This window comes from Malus domestica, chromosome 07 (assembly GCF_042453785.1).
Source record: "Malus domestica chromosome 07, GDT2T_hap1".
In the NCBI taxonomy this organism is placed as follows: domain Eukaryota; kingdom Viridiplantae; phylum Streptophyta; class Magnoliopsida; order Rosales; family Rosaceae; genus Malus; species Malus domestica.
In genome coordinates, this window is record NC_091667.1 from 36083398 (window position 1) to 36104584 (window position 21187).

A 21187-nucleotide genomic window follows, 5' to 3' on the forward strand; every position below is an offset into this window, starting at 1 on the left:
TTGTGAGGATGTGAAGAATAATCCCACTTCGAAACGTTATAAAATCTTGCAAAAGCTTATAGGCAATTAATTTTAGAGTTGAACCTCAACTTCATTCGCAAAATTTCAATAACTTCAAAGGTGGTGGCGTTTTCAAACAGCGACACAGTTTGAGTGCTCAATTCCGTAGTGTCGGCTAATTTTTATAGGTGCTCATTTCCATAAACAAATAATCATTAGTTGTTTTTGTACGTTTAAATTCTGATGGTGAACAAAAAGTGAGTGCTCCACTCTGCAACTTGAATTCATAAATATCATTTTCTACCACCAAAACAGCCTACTGATATAGATAGATACGTCGTCGTTGGATACAGCCTACAATTACGTGCATGCTTTCCAAAACCAAAAGGACTTGTCAAAGTCGTCGTCGGTGTCCACAAATTGATCGTTGCCTTCTTTCTTTCCCCACTAATTGTGGTTGGTAATTTTGCCAACTTGTAAACAAGTCTCTGTTTATAGGCAACTCAACTCGAAGGCACGCTCCAATCCATCTCTTTCTAGTACTAAATTTGGCTTTATTAATAAATATAACATCACTAAGTAATGCATGCCGTGCTTAAATTGTGCAGTGAATTAGTTGAAATAATGCATGGGATATCCTTGCAGATGTTGGGATAGAAAGATACAAATGCATATGAACAACAACATCAGTCTTTACCACCACCAATTTGCAGGTACGTCATATGGTCATCTTCCCAATGCCATCATTCTGGGCCCAGCTGAACAAACGAAACACTCGGCATATCATTGTGATGGTATCCTGTGTTTTAACTTTTAAGTTTCCTATATATATATTTAAGTGTTTTAAGAGTTTGGAATTTCACTACAGTGGCAAGATATCTCAGGTGCAAGTAAACTTTAGGGAAAATAGGGTCTTTCACTTTCTCTCAAGGCCCCCAAACCCCACCCCGCATCAGGCCCTACTTGTATCGTTGTGGCAACTTTTTAATTGCCCTACATGCCCGACTATGCCGCGCACCTACTGAAGTTTCTCTTCCTCCTCAGTTGATCAATGACTCAACACACACTGTTAGCCTGGATTGGCTGAATATGTGATGGTGGTGGAACAAAAGGGCTACTATCATATGCCCCCAGAAGAACATGCTTATCTCTAAACAATCAGTGAAATGAAAAAACCCTAGGTCTTTTTTTTTGGCTCTTTTTAAAATCAAAGTCATAAAGGAACTTCGAACTTCCTTTTTTGGACCCAGATGGCGAAAGAAGCAAAAATTTATATACAAAAGAAGACTAAATAGATGAGTAGATGAGAAATCACTCAAATGAAAAGTTTCAAAAAAGCAAAAACCAACACACCTCTCAGCTTTCAAACGAGCAGCAACTGTAAGTCATCTATAATATTCTCTTCCAGATTCTTAACAGAAGGGTCCCTCCTAACAATAGACCAAACCATAATGCAAAGTAAATCAGTGATATTTTCTGTCTAAGATACGTAGTTTTCTAAGTATTCACATTACAAAACTCAGACGTAGCTAAGTTAATTAGAATAATGTCTTCTTTTGTATCAAACGAATCATTTTCTTGTTATTTAGAATAAACTAGAATATCTCTCGAATAAAAAACGATATTGAGGCTCATCAACTAACAGCCTTTTAGTATTTCCTTAACTCAAAAGCAACAGCTGCATAAAGACATAAAAATCCAAAAAAATGAATGATTGGTGATGTCTCCCTGTGGTTTCCAAGAAGCCTGTTTACAGATTCTCCATGTCTTCTCTGCTTTTGAACTCTTTCTGATAAATAAATTTGAAAACTCCCTCTCTCTCATTGTGTTCAGACTTTAGACCCTAATTTAGCAAGATCTGCACCGTCAATCAGTCATCTCTTAATACCCTAATCTCAAAGTTCTAATGATTAATCTTCCATTGACTGAAACAAGGGAGGACAAAGCTTAAGAGAAGGGCAGGCCACTTGGCGATATTGCACCATTTTCTTCTCTCACGCTCAATCGATGAGACAGGCTATAGCTCCTATTGGCTATGCTATCTCTTATTGCTCTTTAAAAGCCTTCACTTTCCTCTCAATTACTCCAAAAGTGCTTCCCAATCTCTGATTCTGGTTAAGATAGATCTACGCACAGAGATATCCTCAATATCATCTATCTGCTTTTGAATTTTGATCGTCCTCATCACGGTACCCTATATGTATATTTTACATTATATTTGGTGGTAAAGCATAATCAGATATGAGTAGCGTCCATAAATTCAACTTTTCAAACTTTGTTGCATGGCACACATGTATATTCATGAATCATCACGCATATCTTGAAACCAACTCAATGATGTCTGTTCCCCACATATTTTTTTTTCTTGTCAAGGTAATAACTTAAAATTATTTAATTTACCGGGATTTATAAATCAAACTCGGATGCAAGAAGGCGACATCCGTGTAAGTCAACTCACCTAACCCTCATTTGCACATCTATGTTATGTGTGGGAATAGTGTAACATCCCACATTGTCCGGGGAAGTGGATTCTTTATACCTTATATGTACATGCTCACCTCCATATAACACTAGGCTTTTTGGAAGCTCATTGGCTTCAGTTTTCGTAGGAACTCCGAAGTTAAGCGAGAAAGGGGTCAGACCATTCCTAGGATGGGTGACCCATTGGGAAGTTCTCACTCACATAAACAAAATCGTGAGGGCGTGGTCGGGACCCAAAACGAACAAATCGTGCTACGGCGGAGTTGACCACGGGATATGGTTGAGCCCGGGTCGAGATGTGACTAATAGTGACAATAATATGAACAACCTAGAATATTCATGAATTAATCAAAACAGATGATGGATGAACAATTGATTTGATTACTCTATTTTCCTAACTAACAACTTTGCCACCCTAACCCTTACTCTTGAGTTGTACCCTAAACCTCACTCTTAAGTTGTTTTGGACTCTTAGGCCGCAAAGGGGTTTTACTTGAACCAGCACAACTTCCTATATTTTCATGTCGTTTTCACGCAGCACTACTAATATTCCTTCATGCGAACTTTTGCATTTGCAAGTTAGTAAACAGACGAATATAATCCAGTTTGCTTTTAGGAAAAGGCTAAGCTCGTCCCACCCCTGACATGGCCAATTCGTGAATCATCCCACAACAACCCTATCTGATGTGCTACATCGATCCACAGCAAGGCTCATCAATCATGAAGCATGATCAACCATCCAACGTCGATCAACAGGTGTACAATGATCCAACGGTTAAAATATGTGCATGATTTTACCTAAAAATGTAATATTTTCTCGTCCTTGGATATCTGAACATGCTATATGTTTTTAACGATTAATCTAATGTCACATAACATACTTAAATTAACAGCCGTACAATATCATTTACCCTTTTAAATTAGAAGCGCATTCTACAAGTTTACAACTATATAACTTACAGCCACTTCCCACCGCAATATGAGGAAGCTGCCAGTCAAAAGTCCAAGAGAGAGCAAATTATTGCTGCTTTTTGCACCCTTTATTAACCCCATGACCTCCCTCCTCTTGCTTAACCCTGTAAACCTCCTCTGTCTAACTCTTTCTTTCTCTCTCTAAACATTTGTAGCTGCAAATGTCTGAAGCCCTCACAAAATCTCCTAAACACTGTGGCAACAAACAAGGACTTAACATTAGCAAGCTCTACAGGAAGCTTTTCTTACTATTCTCTACATTTGCCACCACAATTCTCTCCATAATACTACTCGTCTGGCTCATCCTTCGCCCCACGAAACCCGAGTTCTCCCTCAAAGAAGCCGATATCTACCAGCTGAACCTCTCCGGCGGTCACCTCCTCAACTCGTCCGTCCAACTCACCCTCCTTTCGAAAAACCCTAATCAGAAAGTCGGGATTTACTATGACGAGCTTAAAGTCTACGCTGTATACAAGGGCCAGCAAATCACTCTTTACACTTCTCTTCCTCCGTTTTACCAAGGACATGAAGACACCAATGTCTTGACAGCTTCTCTGGTGGGAATAGGTCTGCCGGTGGATCCCTCGTTTGGCTATGAAGTGGGACGTGATCAAACGGCTGGTAGACTGGTTTTGAATCTCAAAGTGATAGGACGAATTCGATGGAAGGTTGGAACTTGGGTTTCCGGGAAATATCGGGTTACCGTGGATTGTCTTGCTGTTATGGCTTTTGGTCCTTATGTTCCAACTGGTCCTCTCACTGCAAGGCAAGGGACTCAATGCTCTACCAACGTCTGAATTACAAGAGAAACTTACCCACATCAGGACCTGGATAACGCCTCAGTAGCATAGAGTGGAGTTCTTCCCTAAACCACCAAGACTACTTCGATCGTACTACTAACATGTATGTTTCTTGATTGGTTCTTGAATATTTGCTTGGTCATGTTTGTTGATGTTTAGTTCTGCGCCTAAGTTTTTGTAAATTTGTATCAATTAATCATATGATTGATATATATATCTAGGACTGGAAGTAATGATCATATATGAGTGAGAATGAAAGGCTTGCTTAATTGTATCGTCGATCTTATCTTCTTTTTGGTTTCTTTACGATACAAGCGATACTGAGTGAGAAAGAATTCAAACACGGGACCTCAACAGTAACGATAAAAGGCGAATCCAAGGCCAACAAGGCTCTCCGCCTTGCGAGGATCTGGAAACGTCTGAATGCTCTAAACTGATTAGAAATGGAGATCATCTTCTCATAGATTATTTTTCATGGTGGGTTTTGGTTTTGATTTTTCTAGTTTGGTGGTAGTTCTGCAGGCAGGAGAAAGGAAAGAGATTGAGGGGAAAAAGAACATAAAAGAGTAATGATAGGTGCGATGCCAACAAGAAAGAAAAAGAAAAAAAAAAAAGAGGGAAAATATCCATTGTTTTCTTCGTTAAGGAATCTCCAAATTTACACTTCAACCCTTCACCTTTAATATTCATGTGGACTTGTAATTTGTAATGCATGGAAGCAAAAGTCCCAACATAATCTTTGAGCATAATTCTATCAACCTAAGAATGGAAATGAATTTGTCAATTGAATATACATCAGAATGTGCTAATTCCGTTATTCATTTTTATTCTTTCAAAAAAGAGAGAACTCTTTGTTCTTGCAAGTAAACAAAATGAACTTTAACCTTCTGCTTTAAGATATCAAAATGTTTTTAAACTGCAAATTTGCTATTTGTCAACCAATTGACCACTTTGAAACAACCACCTAATTCTGGGATAAAATATGACCAAATATGGTTTGCCTTTACAGCTTTGTGGTAAGCCTCCAGTTCATGACTTTAGGTTAACCTTTTTAGTTTCGTCCTCCTCATACTCATTTTTACTTTTTACATACTTTTTAATTTTAGATCGTCGGATTGAACGAATTAAAAAAGATCAATGATAAAAAATTAACAAAAGTGCATGAAAGATAAAAATAAGCGTGTGAATACCACTATAATACCCTTCTTCATCCAAGGACCCGAGACTCCACTTAAACAGCGGCCGAAAATTCCAGCGCGGGACAAATCTTGCGAGATAGTTGCGAGCTGGCTGGTGGCCATCACGCAAGGTTGTCCAACGTGAATTTGTGAACATGCCAACAAATTAAATATGCATGCGAGAGTCTTCTAAAGACCTTTTGTATGTTCGGTATAAGACCTTTTTATGCCTACTAATTGTTTAATGTAATAAATGTTAAGCATCTCTCAACAGATTGCGTCAACATCACTCGACAAATTCTTCCTTTATCACTCATCAAATTATTTCGACATATGCCGATATTTGTTGAGATATGCGCAACATAGGATGGCTGACAACAAACTCACCAAATGTTCGACGAAATCCCTCAATGAATAAACTGATTTTTATTTTTATTTTTGCACACTTTGCGCCCTGTTCTTTTATATATATATATATATATATATATATATATATATATATATAAACTTGTATTAACATTGGGACATCCCAACATTAAAATACTAGAGAGCACCAAAGAACGGCCATCTTGGCAGATCTTGCAATAATACACAAACGCTTCAATACTTCAAATTTAAGATGTTGACTTGACATACATCATCTTTCAGTGCGTCCTCAAAAGCAAAAGAAGAAATAATTGTGGCCAAAAAACATCTAGTCCCACAAATATCAAAAGTAAACCTACTTTTTAACGATACGAAAGAAAGCTTGCGTCTCCAACCAACCTAATAAGAAAACCACACAAACTTCACAACAACGACGCTTCTATAATTGCGTTTCAACATCCATCCGGTAATTTCTATGGACAGTTCAAGAACTTGAAGAAGTTTTACATCAATCTTACAGGAGAAATCTACGCGAGAAGCGACTTTAATTCCCCGATGCTTAAAGGTCTAAGATGAAACACAAATAATTGAGATGATAAGTGTCTACATTCTACAGAGAAATACTGCAGCAGTTGTTAGTTGGCGAACAACTTAATGAACAAGGCGATCAATCTTTTGAGTAGCAACAACGAATCAAAGTCTACACCAAAATTTCCAAAAAGCTGATCCAGATTCAAGGGTGAGCATGAACTAGAATGGAAGAACACAAAAATCCATTTGAAATCTTGATGTAAGAAACACGAAGGAATCAAAGACCTAGACATAACCAAGCACTAAATTAGGATATTCAAGACCTTTGAGTGCATATGTTATAGTCAACAAGAGAACGCAGTGCAAGCAGAGTGATTTGTTGTGCAATTTCTTATAAAGATAGTGAAACAACATCAACAACAACAAAACCTTATCCATTAAGTGGTGTCAGCTGTATGAATCCTAGAACGCCACTACACTCGTTTTTGCGTCAAGTGTTCTGTTAGCTCCAAGTACTCCATGTCTTTTCTTAGAGTCTCTTTCTAAGTCTTCCTAAGTCTTTCCTCTACCTTTTTTACTCGAGCCTCTCTCTCATAATCGCATCTTCTGAAGGAAATTACTAGACTACTTATAACTGTCTTTCTATATCAACTAGTAGCCTGCTACTATTCTGTGAAGCTTTACTTGCACCAGAATTTGACAACATTCCCAGACGCCGATCAGAAACTGTTAAACATTGCCTAAGCTAATGCTATATGGTAATTTTAACCAAAAATCTGTTCTCATTCACTTGAACACAAGTAACCCAGCACCCCGTGGTCAAGCATTTGTTCGTAGATTATCAAGCACTGTGTGGGACTAACTGGTCAATCAAGCTGCATTTTTCGGTTAGCAATTTAATTCGCAATTGGATCATAAGGCCTATACGTTCTCAAGTCCTTCCTGAACAAATAACAGCTCCCAAAAGAGACAAACGAGTTCGATAAAGCATTCAAGTCAAAAATCAGTGCACCGTAAAAGCTGCAAGCGAAGTACGGTAAAGCAAAAATTACACAACCAGTATTACGATGATTCAAAGTAAAAGTAATACACACATTCAACCGAAAATCGAATCAATATGTCCTCTCATAAACAATAGCCAAAATTCTCAAAACGACATTTTCTTACAGGATTGCTTTAATGTCAAGTATCTTTATAAGTAGTATATCATAATCTAAACAGTTCAACAAATCCAACAATTTATTGAACTACATTGTGAAGTGATTAATTTATGGAATCAAGACTAACCCATTTCCAAAAATGCTTCTTGACAGACACAGCCTCGTGGGCAATGCTCATCGCTCCGCCATTCGGATACTCCTGCTCCTCCTCGGTGCAAAACTCACCTTCCGGCAAGCCCTCCACCCAAGCATCCACCGCGTGCAGCACGTAACACGCCGGCAAGCCCGGATACGACATTGAATGCCGCTCCTCCACCCTTTTCTCATAAGAACCCGGAACAATCTTCACAATGCCGTTGCTTGCCGAATTCAATATCGAACCGAGCTCTTCCATAACCGCCCTGTTCGCCGCCGATTCGTGGTCCTCTCCGGGTTTCATTTTCTCTGACAGTGGCCGGCCTCGGCTCCTGACGCTGCCATCCGATAATTCTTGGTGGGCTTCGATCAAAATCCGGGATTTATCGTCGATGATCCGGACCGTGACAACGTGAACCGTTCGAACCGGCGGGGATGAATCGGCTAAAAAGCTTTCGCCTTCGGAGAGCTCGAGCCAGAGGTTGTGGACGTTCTTGGTGCCAGGCTTGACCCCCCAAGAGGCGAGAGAGTCGGAGAGCAATCGGGGCTTGAGCCACTCGGAGAGGGACTGCGGGGTTGCAAAGCGGTGCTGCTGGGGGTGGTGGTGGAGAGACATGGTGGGGATTTTGAAAAGGCGGCGAGGGCAGGAAGGTAAATGGGAAAATGGGGTTTTGGAGAGGAGGGTAGCTCGGGCGGAGGAGGAGAAGAGGAAGGAGATGGAGATCGCCGTCAGGAGGAGATCGGGTAGCGTTGGGAGGTTGTTGCAGATCGGTTGTTGCGGCGGCGGCGGCATGTCAACAACTGCGAAGATGATGATAACAATGGCGATCGGAGATATATGTTGGGCGAAGGGATGATGGAGTTTTGGTGATCAGCTCCATTCTTCTCTTCGATCTGAGTCAAAATCCAAGATGGATAAGAGTGAATACGAAATCGGGGAAAGGGTTGTGGTGGTGTTTTGTAGGGGAAAAGAATAAGAGGTGGGGAATTTGAGCAAATCCACAAAGATGAACCGGTTCAACATAATTATATTAATTGTGGGCTAAAATGGTTGTGGTCCATAAGAAACATTGGGCCTTCAAGAACTAGTTTACAAAAGCCTTTAGCATGTATTTATTTTAGGATGGCTACAATGATTATGTATATACAATTATTATCTGATCGAGATGATGATTGTATTAAATATATGTATGTATTTTTATCGATATCTTTTATTTATTCCGTGAATGATGGAGTAATGAATGAGAATGATACACTTATTTATACATGATTGTTTCAACATTGCATAATTTTTCAACTTCAGACTCACTGTATGTCATGAAAAAAACAATACTCATGGATAAATTATATAACTTATTTAATATAAATAATATCGTTATATAAAAAAAATCGTCTTGTCAAAAAATTATATATTTTATGAAGGTATTGTATAGGATTCGATAAAAATATATATACATTTAGCGTACCATGGATAAATTGATACAAGTAACACCACATAACGTTGGGTGGCTTGGGAATAGATATTTACTTGAAATTAATTGGTATTACCATTCGAAATGTTATTATACAGGTGGACTTGATGATGTTCCGAATATACAAAAAAAATTATTGGAACTTGGAGGAGAGGAGAGATGCATGGCATTGAGAAATTTTTCTTGTGAATCAGTCCGATATATCAAGTATCATAATATAAGCAATTTTTTTTTTAATATTTAACCACTTGTATTATGACACATGAAATGAATCGTGATAACCAATCTCTTCATGTACATCACATTTGGTTGTAAAAGTGTGGAAGCTTACAGAAGCAGACTATTTCAAACCTATCGATGTTTGCCATGCATGTGGAAGTTTCAGCATCTTTGTGAAATCTAAATTTCGGGAAATTAATTAGATCACGAGAGAAACTATGTTTTCATGAGATGAACATGTGCTATGTGGGTACACTGGGCAATTGATTTCGAAAGGTAGCGTCCAAAAATAAAATGATGGAACATAGAAACCTTCGTAATCTTGACTCATGAGGTTAGCCATTTTCATGTGTACCTAACCTCACGATTATATGTGTAAAATATTCTTACAAATTAACCACTAAGTATATATACGGATAAAATAATGCTGAGGAGATTAAATTTTGTAGACAAAATTAATAAACTAATTAACATGAAAATTGATGATTAAATATTACTAAGTGTTGATAAACGTGCTTATTTCTTATTGGTAACGTATCATTTAGTTTCCCTAGTATTATCCTAATATAAGAGATTATCTTCCGAAGTCCTATGTAATCTATGAATCAAACGTTGCAGGGGCGGATTGCTCTATATTCAGCCACGCCACATTAACCCCCGAAGCAACCTTCATCTAGTTGCAGAGCGGAATCCTGCAGCCAATTGGGGCTTAGAATAACTAGCCCAGCAATAAGTTCAATTCTTCTATAAAATAAAGGGGACAGGTTGCGTCCGAGACGGGTGAAGTGCGTGCACAAGAGTAGTTCTTGCTACAACTCTCTTTTTTATAGGTTCTACTGCAACTACTTGGAATTAAGAAAGATCGAGCAAACATAATAATCTACAAACAAAAATTAACTAATGAAAACTTTGAGTTAATTGGCTTGAGAGTTGAAACTTCAGATAAGAAAATGCAACAATTAATATTCTGATTTCTGAAACAAGATCGGCTTAGTAGGCCAGCTAGCTCATGAAGTAATCATCACCAAACAAGTAAATCATCCTCTCCTTCCTCCATGGATCCTTATCTTTTGAGTTTGGGGAAGTACTACAAGTTTTAGGCAATAGCTCTGATCTACAGAGAGGACATGTTAGCTGACCTTGATCAATCCAGACATCTAGGCACTCCTTATGAAAAGCATGTGAACAATTGCATGGCTCTCTCACCACTTGGCCTTCCTCCATGCTATCCATGCACACTATGCACACATATTCACGTGGCAGTCCTGTTCTTCTGCTTCTGCTTGGCTTCGTGTTTTCATGAGAGTTTCTTGGTATTGCAGCACCGGGAGTTGGTTCTTGACTGATTCAGCTATGCAGTGGACCGGTAATGGTACCAACCAAGGTGAAGGCCGCCATGAAGGAGTGGCTGCTTGTGGTGGCGGTGGTGGGAATGAATCATTCTCTACCGGACGATGTTCATAAATATGTAGCTTGTTAAATTGTTGACGTTGTTTAATGAGTAAGCAGTAGTGTAACTTGATCATGTTTATTACTAAGTGTTGATAAACGTGCTCATTTCTTATTGTTGATGCATCATTTAATTTGTAAATTTTGTCTACAAATTTAGTTTCCATAGTATTATCCTAATATAAGAGATTATCTTCTGAAGTCCTATGTAATCTATTGATCAAACGTTGCGGTGGCGGATTGCTCTATATTCAGCCACGCCACATTAACCCCCAAAGCGATCTTCATCTAGTTGCAGAGCGAAATCCTGCAGCCAATTGGGGCTTAGAATAACTAGCCCAGCAATAAGTTCAATTCTTCTATAAAATAAAGGGGACGGGTTGCGTCCGAGACGGGTGAAGTGCGTGCACAAGAGTAGTTCTTGCTACAACTCTCTCTTTTTTATAGGTTCTACGGCAACTACTTGGAATTAAGAAAGATCGAGCAAACATAATAATCTACAAACAAAAATTAACTAATGAAAACTTTGAGTTAATTGGCTTGAGAGTTGAAACTTCAGATAAGAAAATGCAACAATTAATATTCTGATTTCTGAAACAAGATCGGCTTAGTAGGCCAGCTAGCTCATGAAGTAATCATCACCAAACAAGTAAATCATCCTCTCCTTCCTCCATGGATCCTTATCTTTTGAGTTTGGGGAAGTACTACAAGTTTTAGGCAATAGCTCTGATCTACAGAGAGGACATGTTAGCTGACCTTGATCAATCCAGACATCTAGGCACTCCTTATGAAAAGCATGTGAACAATTGCATGGCTCTCTCACCACTTGGCCTTCCTCCATGCTATCCATGCACACTATGCACACATATTCACGTGGCAGTCCTGTTCTTCTGCTTCTGCTTGGCTTCGTGTTTTCATGAGAGTTTCTTGGTATTGCAGCACCGGGAGTTGGTTCTTGACTGATTCAGCTATGCAGTGGACCGGTAATGGTACCAACCAAGGTGAAGGCCGCCATGAAGGAGTGGCTGCTTGTGGTGGCGGTGGTGGGAATGAATCATTCTCTACCGGACGATGTTCATAAATATGTAGCTTGTTAAATTGTTGACGTTGTTTAATGAGTAAGCAGTAGTGTAACTTGATCATGTTGAGTAGATCGAGAAGAACGAGTAACAATTTGGAAAGCAGGTTTCTCGGTCGACCCATCAGATGAATGTAATGTGAGAGAGAGAGAGAGAGAGAGAGAGAGAGAGACAGACAGACAGATCAGAGTCACAAATACCAAGCAAACGTAACCGATATATAGTGGAGGAAGACAGTGAAAGGATCGTCTACTAAAATAACAAAATGAACAGTTCACCCGGAAAAAAAAAATGAACATTTTTAGTTTTATTTTTTACAAAGTGGACATTTAACCTAACCAGTTTTGCAAAAAAGGAAGGTCTTTGGAAACAGGTAGGGTTTGACCGGCCAACAAGTTTGATAATTAGAAATTAATTAATTAAAATACACAAGAAATGCCCCAAAAATATAATATCATACACTACAAGTTGATAATTTTCTTTAGAGCAGGTCCACCGTATGTGATAGCCCGGTGGATCGGCAACCATTTCAATCCAATTGCCTCCCTTTCTTGCTCCAGCTCATGCGCTTGGGACCGTATGATACATGGTTGACGTCAGCCACATTATTAAAAAATTTGCATCAGGCACGTGTCGCATATGTGCGCATGAGGGCGCATCACCAACATCTTTTCAGTTGGTGGGGCCCGTGGTCCAAATGTCAGAAATGTTACCGTTTTTTGGGGCACGTGGCACATTCTCGTCTGTTGGATTTCAACGGATACTTTTTATGGACCGTTGGATTTCCAACGATAAAAAAAAAATTTCAAAACTCCCCCAATATCAGCTGTTGGATTTCAGATCAACGGTCCACATTATTCGCCTTTAAAAATTAAAAAATAAAAAGAAAAAAAGGAAAAAAAATCAGATATGTTACCGTTGTGCCACGTGTCACAATCTTTTCGGATAATGACACGTAGCGCAACGAGAACAATTAAAAATCTTATCCGAAGTTACAAATAAAATAATTTTGTATTATTTTATAAAATAAAAAATACGAATATTTTATTACCTATTGCCATGACTATTCAGTTAAGGGTGAAGATGCAAAAAACAATTACTGTTAATTAAAGATAATTACTGTTCACTGAAGGGGATTCAAGAGACAGTTGCCCATGGGGCCTTCCTACGCTTGAGTTGCTCTTAGAGGGGTATGGTGGCACCGGATAGTAGGAGATGATGCATGGTGGATGCTCTGATAATTGAGCTCACAGAAGTTTATAACGGGCTGGCGTACGTTGATGTATTTTAATTAGGGTTACGTATGTAGTGGCTTTTATTAGCATCACACGTCAATTTGATGAAGTCAACTATATGTATGATTATATAAATCAACAACCACCATCCTACGAGGATACTGAATAATATTGATATACAATCTAGGGCACGACAAAGCAATTTGAGTAATTAAATTTTGAGAATTTTTTTGAAATATAATTTATACTTATTTTGGATAGAAAGCAATTTGAAATATAATTTATCGCCCACCCTAGTGTAAAATCAATTTATCCCATAAATAAATAAACTTGTGAAAAATGGGATCAAAAGTTCAAGATATTCTTCTTTTGGATTAAAAACTTAACGGAGTTAAGGTGAGACAAATTAATAATTTCAGAAATTTATATGACAAATTACTTAAAAAAATTTAGTTCATATGACAAATTAGTATGACATTTAAAAAAGTTTCCTTATTTTTGGGAATATTGAATGATGCCCGGTGTAATTAATAAATCAAGAAGCTCCCGTTGAATTTTTTTTGCGCCCGTACGTCAAGCTGTCTTCATTTTCCTTGCTATACTAGAGAATAAGTACAAGAACATATCCAACGATACATAGGATATTCTTAATTAAATATGTATGGGATTAATACTTCTTGGTTGCAAATTAAGGAATCAATTTGAGTATTGTTGAATATTGGATGAAGTTGACTGTAATTAATCAATCAAGGAGCTCCGTACTTTGGTTAACCAAGTTGGATAGAGCAATGTGCTTCTTCCTTAACACTTAAGTTCGAATCTTTCTTTCTTGTTCAACTTTTTAGTGTTCACGTAAAATCATAACTCGTAATTACTGAAGGAGCTTTACCGACTTCCTTGGTAGACCAGATTTGATGGTTCCATATTGTCAAATTATGGAAACTTTAGAACAAACTAATGAAAGTTACGAACATTAATCGAGCTATATATGGCGATCAAGTGATGTTTTTTTTTCCTACTTATTCATTAATTTTGTGTGCTCACTTTGTCAACTTATAGATACATTTTGGGAACCGGTAAATTAAAGTCGCATCTTCTGAGGGGCTCATCTTTTTTGTATTGGAACAATGAGCAAGTAGGGTTTGTTCTCTGAAATAATGCAAGCTAATTAAGCTAGGCTTGCTTTTCATTTGCTGGCTACTTTTTGTAGTCTTTGAAAAAGAAGATGATAACGATGTCTTGGTAGGTGCGAACACATTCGCATCTCCGCCCATTCAATCATGTGATGCTTCGCTGTGCGTCAACGAGAGACAGATAGAGAGAATCCATGCATAAAAATGCACCAAATTAACCATCTCCTACGAATCTTACTCCTAAGTCTTTCTTATTTTTTATACATCTTCTATTTTTGGTTTAGATTTATACCCAAAGCAAGTCTTTCTTTTCTTATATATATATATATATATATATGTATATATATATATCTTATATTTTTAGTTTAGATACCCCAAGTCAACACCGGTTTATGGCTACTGTTTGTATTTTAGTACATTATAAATATATAATTCTTACAAAATTTAGACAAATTCAAAATTATTAAGACATTCAATTCTAGCGAACAAACTATATGAATACAATTTTCCGAAGAAAAACACTCTTATGGCTACTAGTCCAACAAAATATGATTTCAGATCAACCGGTTCATCTGCCAAACAAGTCCAAGAAAGTAGGCAATTTACGAATAACGTACAAATTAATTGATGCTTCTCACTCAATAAGATCTAGAGATTTTGCCAACAAAAAGTACTCCTTTGTCTGTCTACGTCTAAGAGGTCGGTCCGTTTCCTTTGTCGGTCCGTTTTTCTTTTTCCAGTCAGTTGGAATACTTGAATTTGAATGGTGAGTCGGTGACATTTCGATCATGCATGGGGACCATTGAGATGTGCTAGCTAGGGTGACAATGCTAGCTGGTCCGTGACCCGTTAATCGGTGATCTTTGATGACCCAACGGGTTGCGAATTACTTCTAGTTGAATCTAGGTTTGGTTTTCTTTTAACCCACGGGTAAAACAAAAGTAAGAAGAAACTGATATGATGCATGGGTACCGTTTGATTATCATATATCGTTTTACTCAGTTGTAAAGTGATGAGTCAAAATTATACTATATATTTTACTTTGTTTTAGTATATTTTGGTATTTGTTTGATCATGTTTTGATTTTCTGAATTATAATTTAATTGCATGACATGTGACATTCTCTTGAACAAAAAGTGACCAAACGGATGAATTATGGCGTGATTCTAATTGAAGGACATTCGCAAGTCTTTCAACTTGTTTGTGTCAAATTTATACTAAGTGGTTAATTTATGGCGAATACATAAATGACCAGTGTGTGAAACTATTAAAGTGCCATTTTGGGCTTAGTTAACTTTTTTGGCGTTCAAGATGATGTTTTATGGCAATGGGCTTTTCAACAAATATGTTCAGGACATCTCAAGCTTTAAAAGAGTTGTCTTGTACCTGTTTTTTAGGTGTCTAAGGTCATGAACGTGGCTGGACAAATTTCCCCTAATTGATTAGGATTATGTTTCATAGTTTACTTTAACTTATTTAGTTTCCTAGTTTTTAAAAGACCTTTTCTATGAAGGATTTTATTTTGTATTTTTTCTATGAAGGATTTTATTTTGTAGTAGCATAAATAAAGCTAATTAGCCATTAGAGTTCTCTACGCATCAATTTGGAGAATGAGCCTTAACATGAATATGTAGTCTTTATTTAATTGTTTATGATATTATGCATGCATACTTTGAATTATTAATCACTATGTTTAAACTATCTCTATATCTTAATGTTTAGCTATTATCATGATGTTTAGATAAGTAACTGGATACAGTTTCTTGGAATGCCACCCGGAAATTGAGGAATGTTTCTTGTGGTTAATAATTGTAAGTTCACTTAGGGACACAAATCGTAATTAGTCATGCATGTTTATAATTGATCTGAGTGTCACAGATGGATTGCATGTTTCATATACATTCTATCTTGAATTCCACAAGTAGAATATGCATTAAAAAAACCTAACCTTCAAAGTTGCATGTATAATTCAGAAGTAATTGGTAAAACTACATAGGATTGTTAAGGTGACAGCATAACCATGGTGTCTTTTTATCATTCTTTCAAAATTGTTTAATTTCAATTTGTTTTTCTTTTTTGAAAATTGTTTTCTTGCCGATTTCTTTAATTGTTTCTATTAAATTCGTTTTATTATTTTTAGTCACAAAATCAACCTTTTCTAAACCTTGTTTTCAAATAATTTCTTAAGATTTGGTTTTTACATAAATCGTTTTAAATAATCCATGTGGGAATGACCTTGCATGAGCATTCTTACTATAACTACGTACCTTGTACGCTTGCAAGTATTTTGTGTGATTTTAACCCTCTTTACAAGTTCTTCCTATTCTCTCTATCCTTCTAAGGCAAAACCCTAACGTTGCAAACCTCAACCGTCGGTCCCTTGCTAAGGCTTAGGCTGGCGACAACCCCTCCCACCTTCTTTTACCATTCCCCTCCTCCTAGCCTCTCCACCCCTTGCTCCTTCTTCCTACCCTTGCTGCGACCCAACCCCCCCCCCCCCCGGGAACCCCTCAATTCGCTGTTATTTTTTCTTTTCTTCTTTCTTTATTTCCTTGGTCTGCCCAGTACCTTCTCCTCGCACTCTTCTGTGCGTACCGGCTCCCATGGTTTCGATGGCGAGCCTCAGATCCATTCTGTTGTTTTATTGTCGCACAAGGCTCTTATTTGGGGCTTAGATCTGCGGTTTTGGGTTGGTTTTTAGGTTGTTTTATGGGTATTTGACCTACTCTTCTTTTTCTGTTCTTGCCAGGTTGGTGGCGGTCTTACCTCTGGAGGTTTTGTTTATTCGGCTTCGTGTAGCTCCTGGGTGGGGTTTGCACCCGGCGGTAGCTTCTTGGTCTCCCACTGTGTGGGTGTGCATATTTGACAACATTTTTCTCTTGGTTGTTTGGACATCCGAGGGCTTTACCCTTGGAACTATCGTTTTGTCCTCTTTGGGTTCGTGATGGTGGTGGGGATGGCGGTTCAGTGGCATGGGTGGTCTTGGCTTGGCAACCCATTTACCACCCATGTCGTTGCCGTTATTTCTTGCCATTACTGCGACCAACTCTGGTTTGTGGAATCTCTGGTGGCTTTCGGTACTATTATGTTGGTTTGGTTTATGGTGGTGTTCCGACGATTTCGATGGCTCTGGCTGGAAACTTTTCCTCTCCACCTCTCTCAGTTCGTCCCGACTACAGCTGGTGTTGCACTTCTCCCGACATTTCTGCATGTGCCCTGGTTTTGCTCCCCACACCTACTGTCAACTTGCAGCTACACCACCTGTTTATTTGGACTTGGATTCTCTGCCCTCCCATTTCGGTGCCCTCCCCGTGCCCTCCTGTTTTGTGTGGTCACGGTTAAGTCACGTTAATATTTTATATTATTTTTTTATAAAAATAATAAAACAAAAAGAAATATTAATATAAAATGTTGACGTGGCTTAACCGTGACCATAAAAACAGGAGGGCATGAGGAGGGTACCAAAATTGGAGGGCAGACAATCCAAGTCCTGTTTATTTTCTTTTGTTTTTTAGTTTAACGTTTTATTATTGGTCTGTTGCTTCGGCCTTTGTGTCATTTATGCAAATTTGTTGGTAGCCTTGCTGTCACACATAGGTTTTTGTATCGCTTATTCAGTTTTGTAGCCTCGCTATCTTGTTTAGGTTTTGGTGAGGGTTTCGTTGCTTGGTATGTCACGTGTCTTTAGGACATATCAATCTCAGGATTCCTCGTTTTAGTGGTGTGCTTTGTGTGATGACCGTATGGGGGTTTTTAAATCATTTGTATTTGTGCTTATTACCTTCAAATCAAGAAATTGATCACTGGAGTATATGTACCCATCTGGCATCCTTGTAAGTGGTTGGTTATGTTAATGAAATTCTATCATTTCTCTCTAAAAAAAAAAAAAAAAACCCTCTTTGTGCAGGTACTAAATATCCTATCATAAAGCCTCGTTAATGTTTGTTAATCATTTCGTGTTCGTTCAATTTTTTTTTTGAAAAACCAAAACCTAAAAACTTGTTTGATGATTGTTTTCAAGTTTCAAAAGAACAATGAAAATTGAAAACTAAAACCTTAACGCTACTTTCTAAGTCTTAAGACCATCATTGCCGATATAGTTTCTAACTTAGCCGGCCTTCTATTAGGTATGGGGTTGAATCATAAAATGTGATATTAGTAACGTCCACTATAAAGTGTATATTATTTTGTGTTGAATGCGACTTTGTTCTCCAACATAAACAAGTTTTCAATTTATAAGAAAATAGAAAACTAAAAATAAAAATCTGAAATTATTATCAACATCACCATATATTCATATATTCATGTTTTCATGCTTTCTTATTTATTTATGTTCATAAAAAGATGATCGATCAAATAAAAAAGTCATTAATAACAATTAATATACTATATTCAAATACGTACATATATATATGCGTAGTTAGGATTTTCAAAATAATGGGATCATAGTATCAACCAAAACGTTTTATTGGGCCATTTCGTCGAGTACCTAGTAGGCATCTGCCAATTCCTGTCAACATATGCCAAAAGTTTATGCCAACATATGTCAACAACTACTATTATTAGTAGAAGCTTGTCGAGGGTGGATACATGATACTGTAGAGTAATATTGAAGACTGCCAAAGCTTTTCAACTAAAGCATTTCATACAAGAAGAGAGAAAAGAAAGACAAATATGATAGAAGAAAATAAAAGAAGTAGGAATATGAGGTTGTAATTTAGTTTGCCTTAACTGTTAATTATAGGGGTCAAATACAATAATACAAACAAATACACATGGAGTTTTTGGAGTTATTGGTGTCAAGGACAACCAATTAATGACCTCATGCCTGCTTCACCACTAAATATCTCCTACATCTTAACAAAGCCAGCTACCTCTTGAGCTGGTAATCGTCCCCAAACAAGTAAATCATCCTCTCCGCCCTCCATGGATCCAACTCCCGTTCATGACCTTTTGGTTCTGGAGTAGTACAATTCTTGGGCAATAGATTGGATCGACAAAGAGGACAGGTACACTGACCCTCATCAATCCAAGCATCTAGGCACTCTTTGTGAAATACATGTGAACAATTGGAAAGCTCTCTCACCCTTTGCCCTCCTTCCACTTTATCCATGCACACAATACACGTATCGGTGTGCGAGCCATAATCCGAATCCTGCGTGTTGCCTCCTCTATTTTGCACCGTCGGGAGCTGGTTCTTCACGGATTCAGCTATACAGTGAACCGGCAACGGCACCAACCAAGGCGAAGGGGTTACTTCCGGGAATAAATTATTGTGATCTTGTAGCGCAACACGATCAGAATAACTTATTCCGGGAAGCTTGTGATATTGATCATCACGTAAAGTAATCATGAACGAGTAGTAGTGTGTCTTGATGATCCTGAGGAGATTGAGAAGGGAAAGTAACATTTTGATGAGCATGTTTCTTGATTGCTCCATTTCTTTATCAGATGAATAAAATTCTGGAAGTATATATAGCAGGAAAAAAAAAAAAAAAGTTGCAGAGCCTTTAAGTAGTGAAAGGATTGTAACCTTCAACAGTGAATGAAGATAGTGAAAGGATCGTTCACATAATTTCTTTAACAGAAGAAGCTAGCATTAAAGATAGTAGGGTACGTAAGATTTCAGCGGCAGCTGCAATTTCGGTAGGAGATAAATGTATGCCTCTCTGTGTGTGTCTCGGCCTCCGCTTATATACATGATTCATGAAGTTACCTGAGTTGAGGGGTACGGTGACAGCAGACAGCTTAACTTTAGGATACGTGTGATGTTAATTTACTGTTTTTGTTGGTATGTCTAATGTTTGATCAATTCAAACTTGAACAAAGTTGAAGTTCCTTCGACCGTAAAATCAATTGGCAATTTAGGAGTAGCCAAACTATTTATAAGCACATACAAAGTTCTCTTTTTTCTGACGTAAGATTCACTTTCAACAATACTACCATGTACTAAAAAATGGCCGAAAAGTGGGGAATTTATTAATTGATTGGGACTGAATATCATATAAATGAAGATGATGTCCAGTCCAGCCTTAAGGCGTAGACTATATTAGTTTACAAGGACTCCATGTTCCGATTGTGGGATATTGCTGTTTGAGAAGAGGAGATCCCTTCAAGGTTCACCTTATTTTTCACACCCAAATTAAAGAAGCGCCCACTTACCCCTCTTTCTAGAAAGACAGAAAGAAATAAGGATGGTTGATCACTCAAGAAAAAGAAACCCTAAAAAGAACTAGAAGCACCAAGATATTATACGTACTGTAGCTTGTACGGACTAATCTTCAAATATTTATATCTTCCTTTTTGTCAACGCGCAGGTATATATCACAATCATAGGTTTATTATATAAGTACATGTGATTTGACCATAGACTTTTTGAGTGCATCTATATAATCGCTTTCGAAGCCGGGAAGAATGTATATTTGTTAGCTATATACAAAAAAGCTTCACTTTCCGTTGTTGTCTACATATGCATATATATATATATATATATATATATATTGTTTTTTCCAAACCTACATATGCATATATGTCTATGATTAATTTGTAATTTACGTTCTGAAAGAAATTAAGAATGCAGAAAAGTCTAAGTTCCTACGTACGTCCGCGAATCGGTATCGAGAGTCTATACACACACTTCGACTAATGTTTAAAATATTAGTATCGGTGAAAATATTGATTTGCAAATTTATGAAAATATCGACACATATATTGAATATCGATATCGATATTTATTGCTTTCGATGGACATAATGAAATTTTTGTCAACCATGGTTTGGACAAAATATAAGAGTTTATTTGATATTTAACAAATGTGTCAAAAATATCAATAATATATATCGATTTTAGCCTAAACTTAAGACTTTCTCCGATATAAGGTGAATTTTAGACTTCATTCCCCATTTCCATATCTTTCTATGATTTTTTTAGATATTTTCATAGAAATATCGACTGTATCGTGGAAATTTAAAACTCTG

General features: G+C 37.5%; 2 protein-coding genes and 1 long non-coding RNA gene across 3 annotated transcripts; 1 reads left to right on the plus strand and 2 right to left on the minus strand.

Annotated features, from left to right (window-relative positions):
• The first annotated feature begins 3444 nt into the window (after positions 1–3444).
• LOC103439941 (NDR1/HIN1-like protein 26) lies at positions 3445–4527 on the plus strand. The gene has a single exon (XM_008378589.4). It carries the CDS (start codon positions 3615–3617, stop codon positions 4248–4250), a length of 636 nt encoding a protein of 211 aa, XP_008376811.2. The 5' UTR covers positions 3445–3614; the 3' UTR covers positions 4251–4527.
• A 2896-nt stretch (positions 4528–7423) lies between these two features.
• On the minus strand, positions 7424–8631 carry LOC103439940 (uncharacterized). Its single transcript, XM_008378588.4, has one exon. The coding sequence runs from the start codon at positions 8414–8416 to the stop codon at positions 7592–7594; it is 825 nt and encodes a 274-aa protein (XP_008376810.2). The 5' UTR covers positions 8417–8631; the 3' UTR covers positions 7424–7591.
• A 10284-nt stretch (positions 8632–18915) lies between these two features.
• Positions 18916–19868, minus strand: LOC103439949 (uncharacterized). The gene is made up of 2 exons (XR_011582945.1): positions 19744–19868; positions 18916–19591 (listed from the first exon to the last, which is right to left on the minus strand). It is a non-coding gene; the product is annotated as an uncharacterized lncRNA (long non-coding RNA).
• Between the last annotated feature and the right edge of the window lie 1319 nt (positions 19869–21187).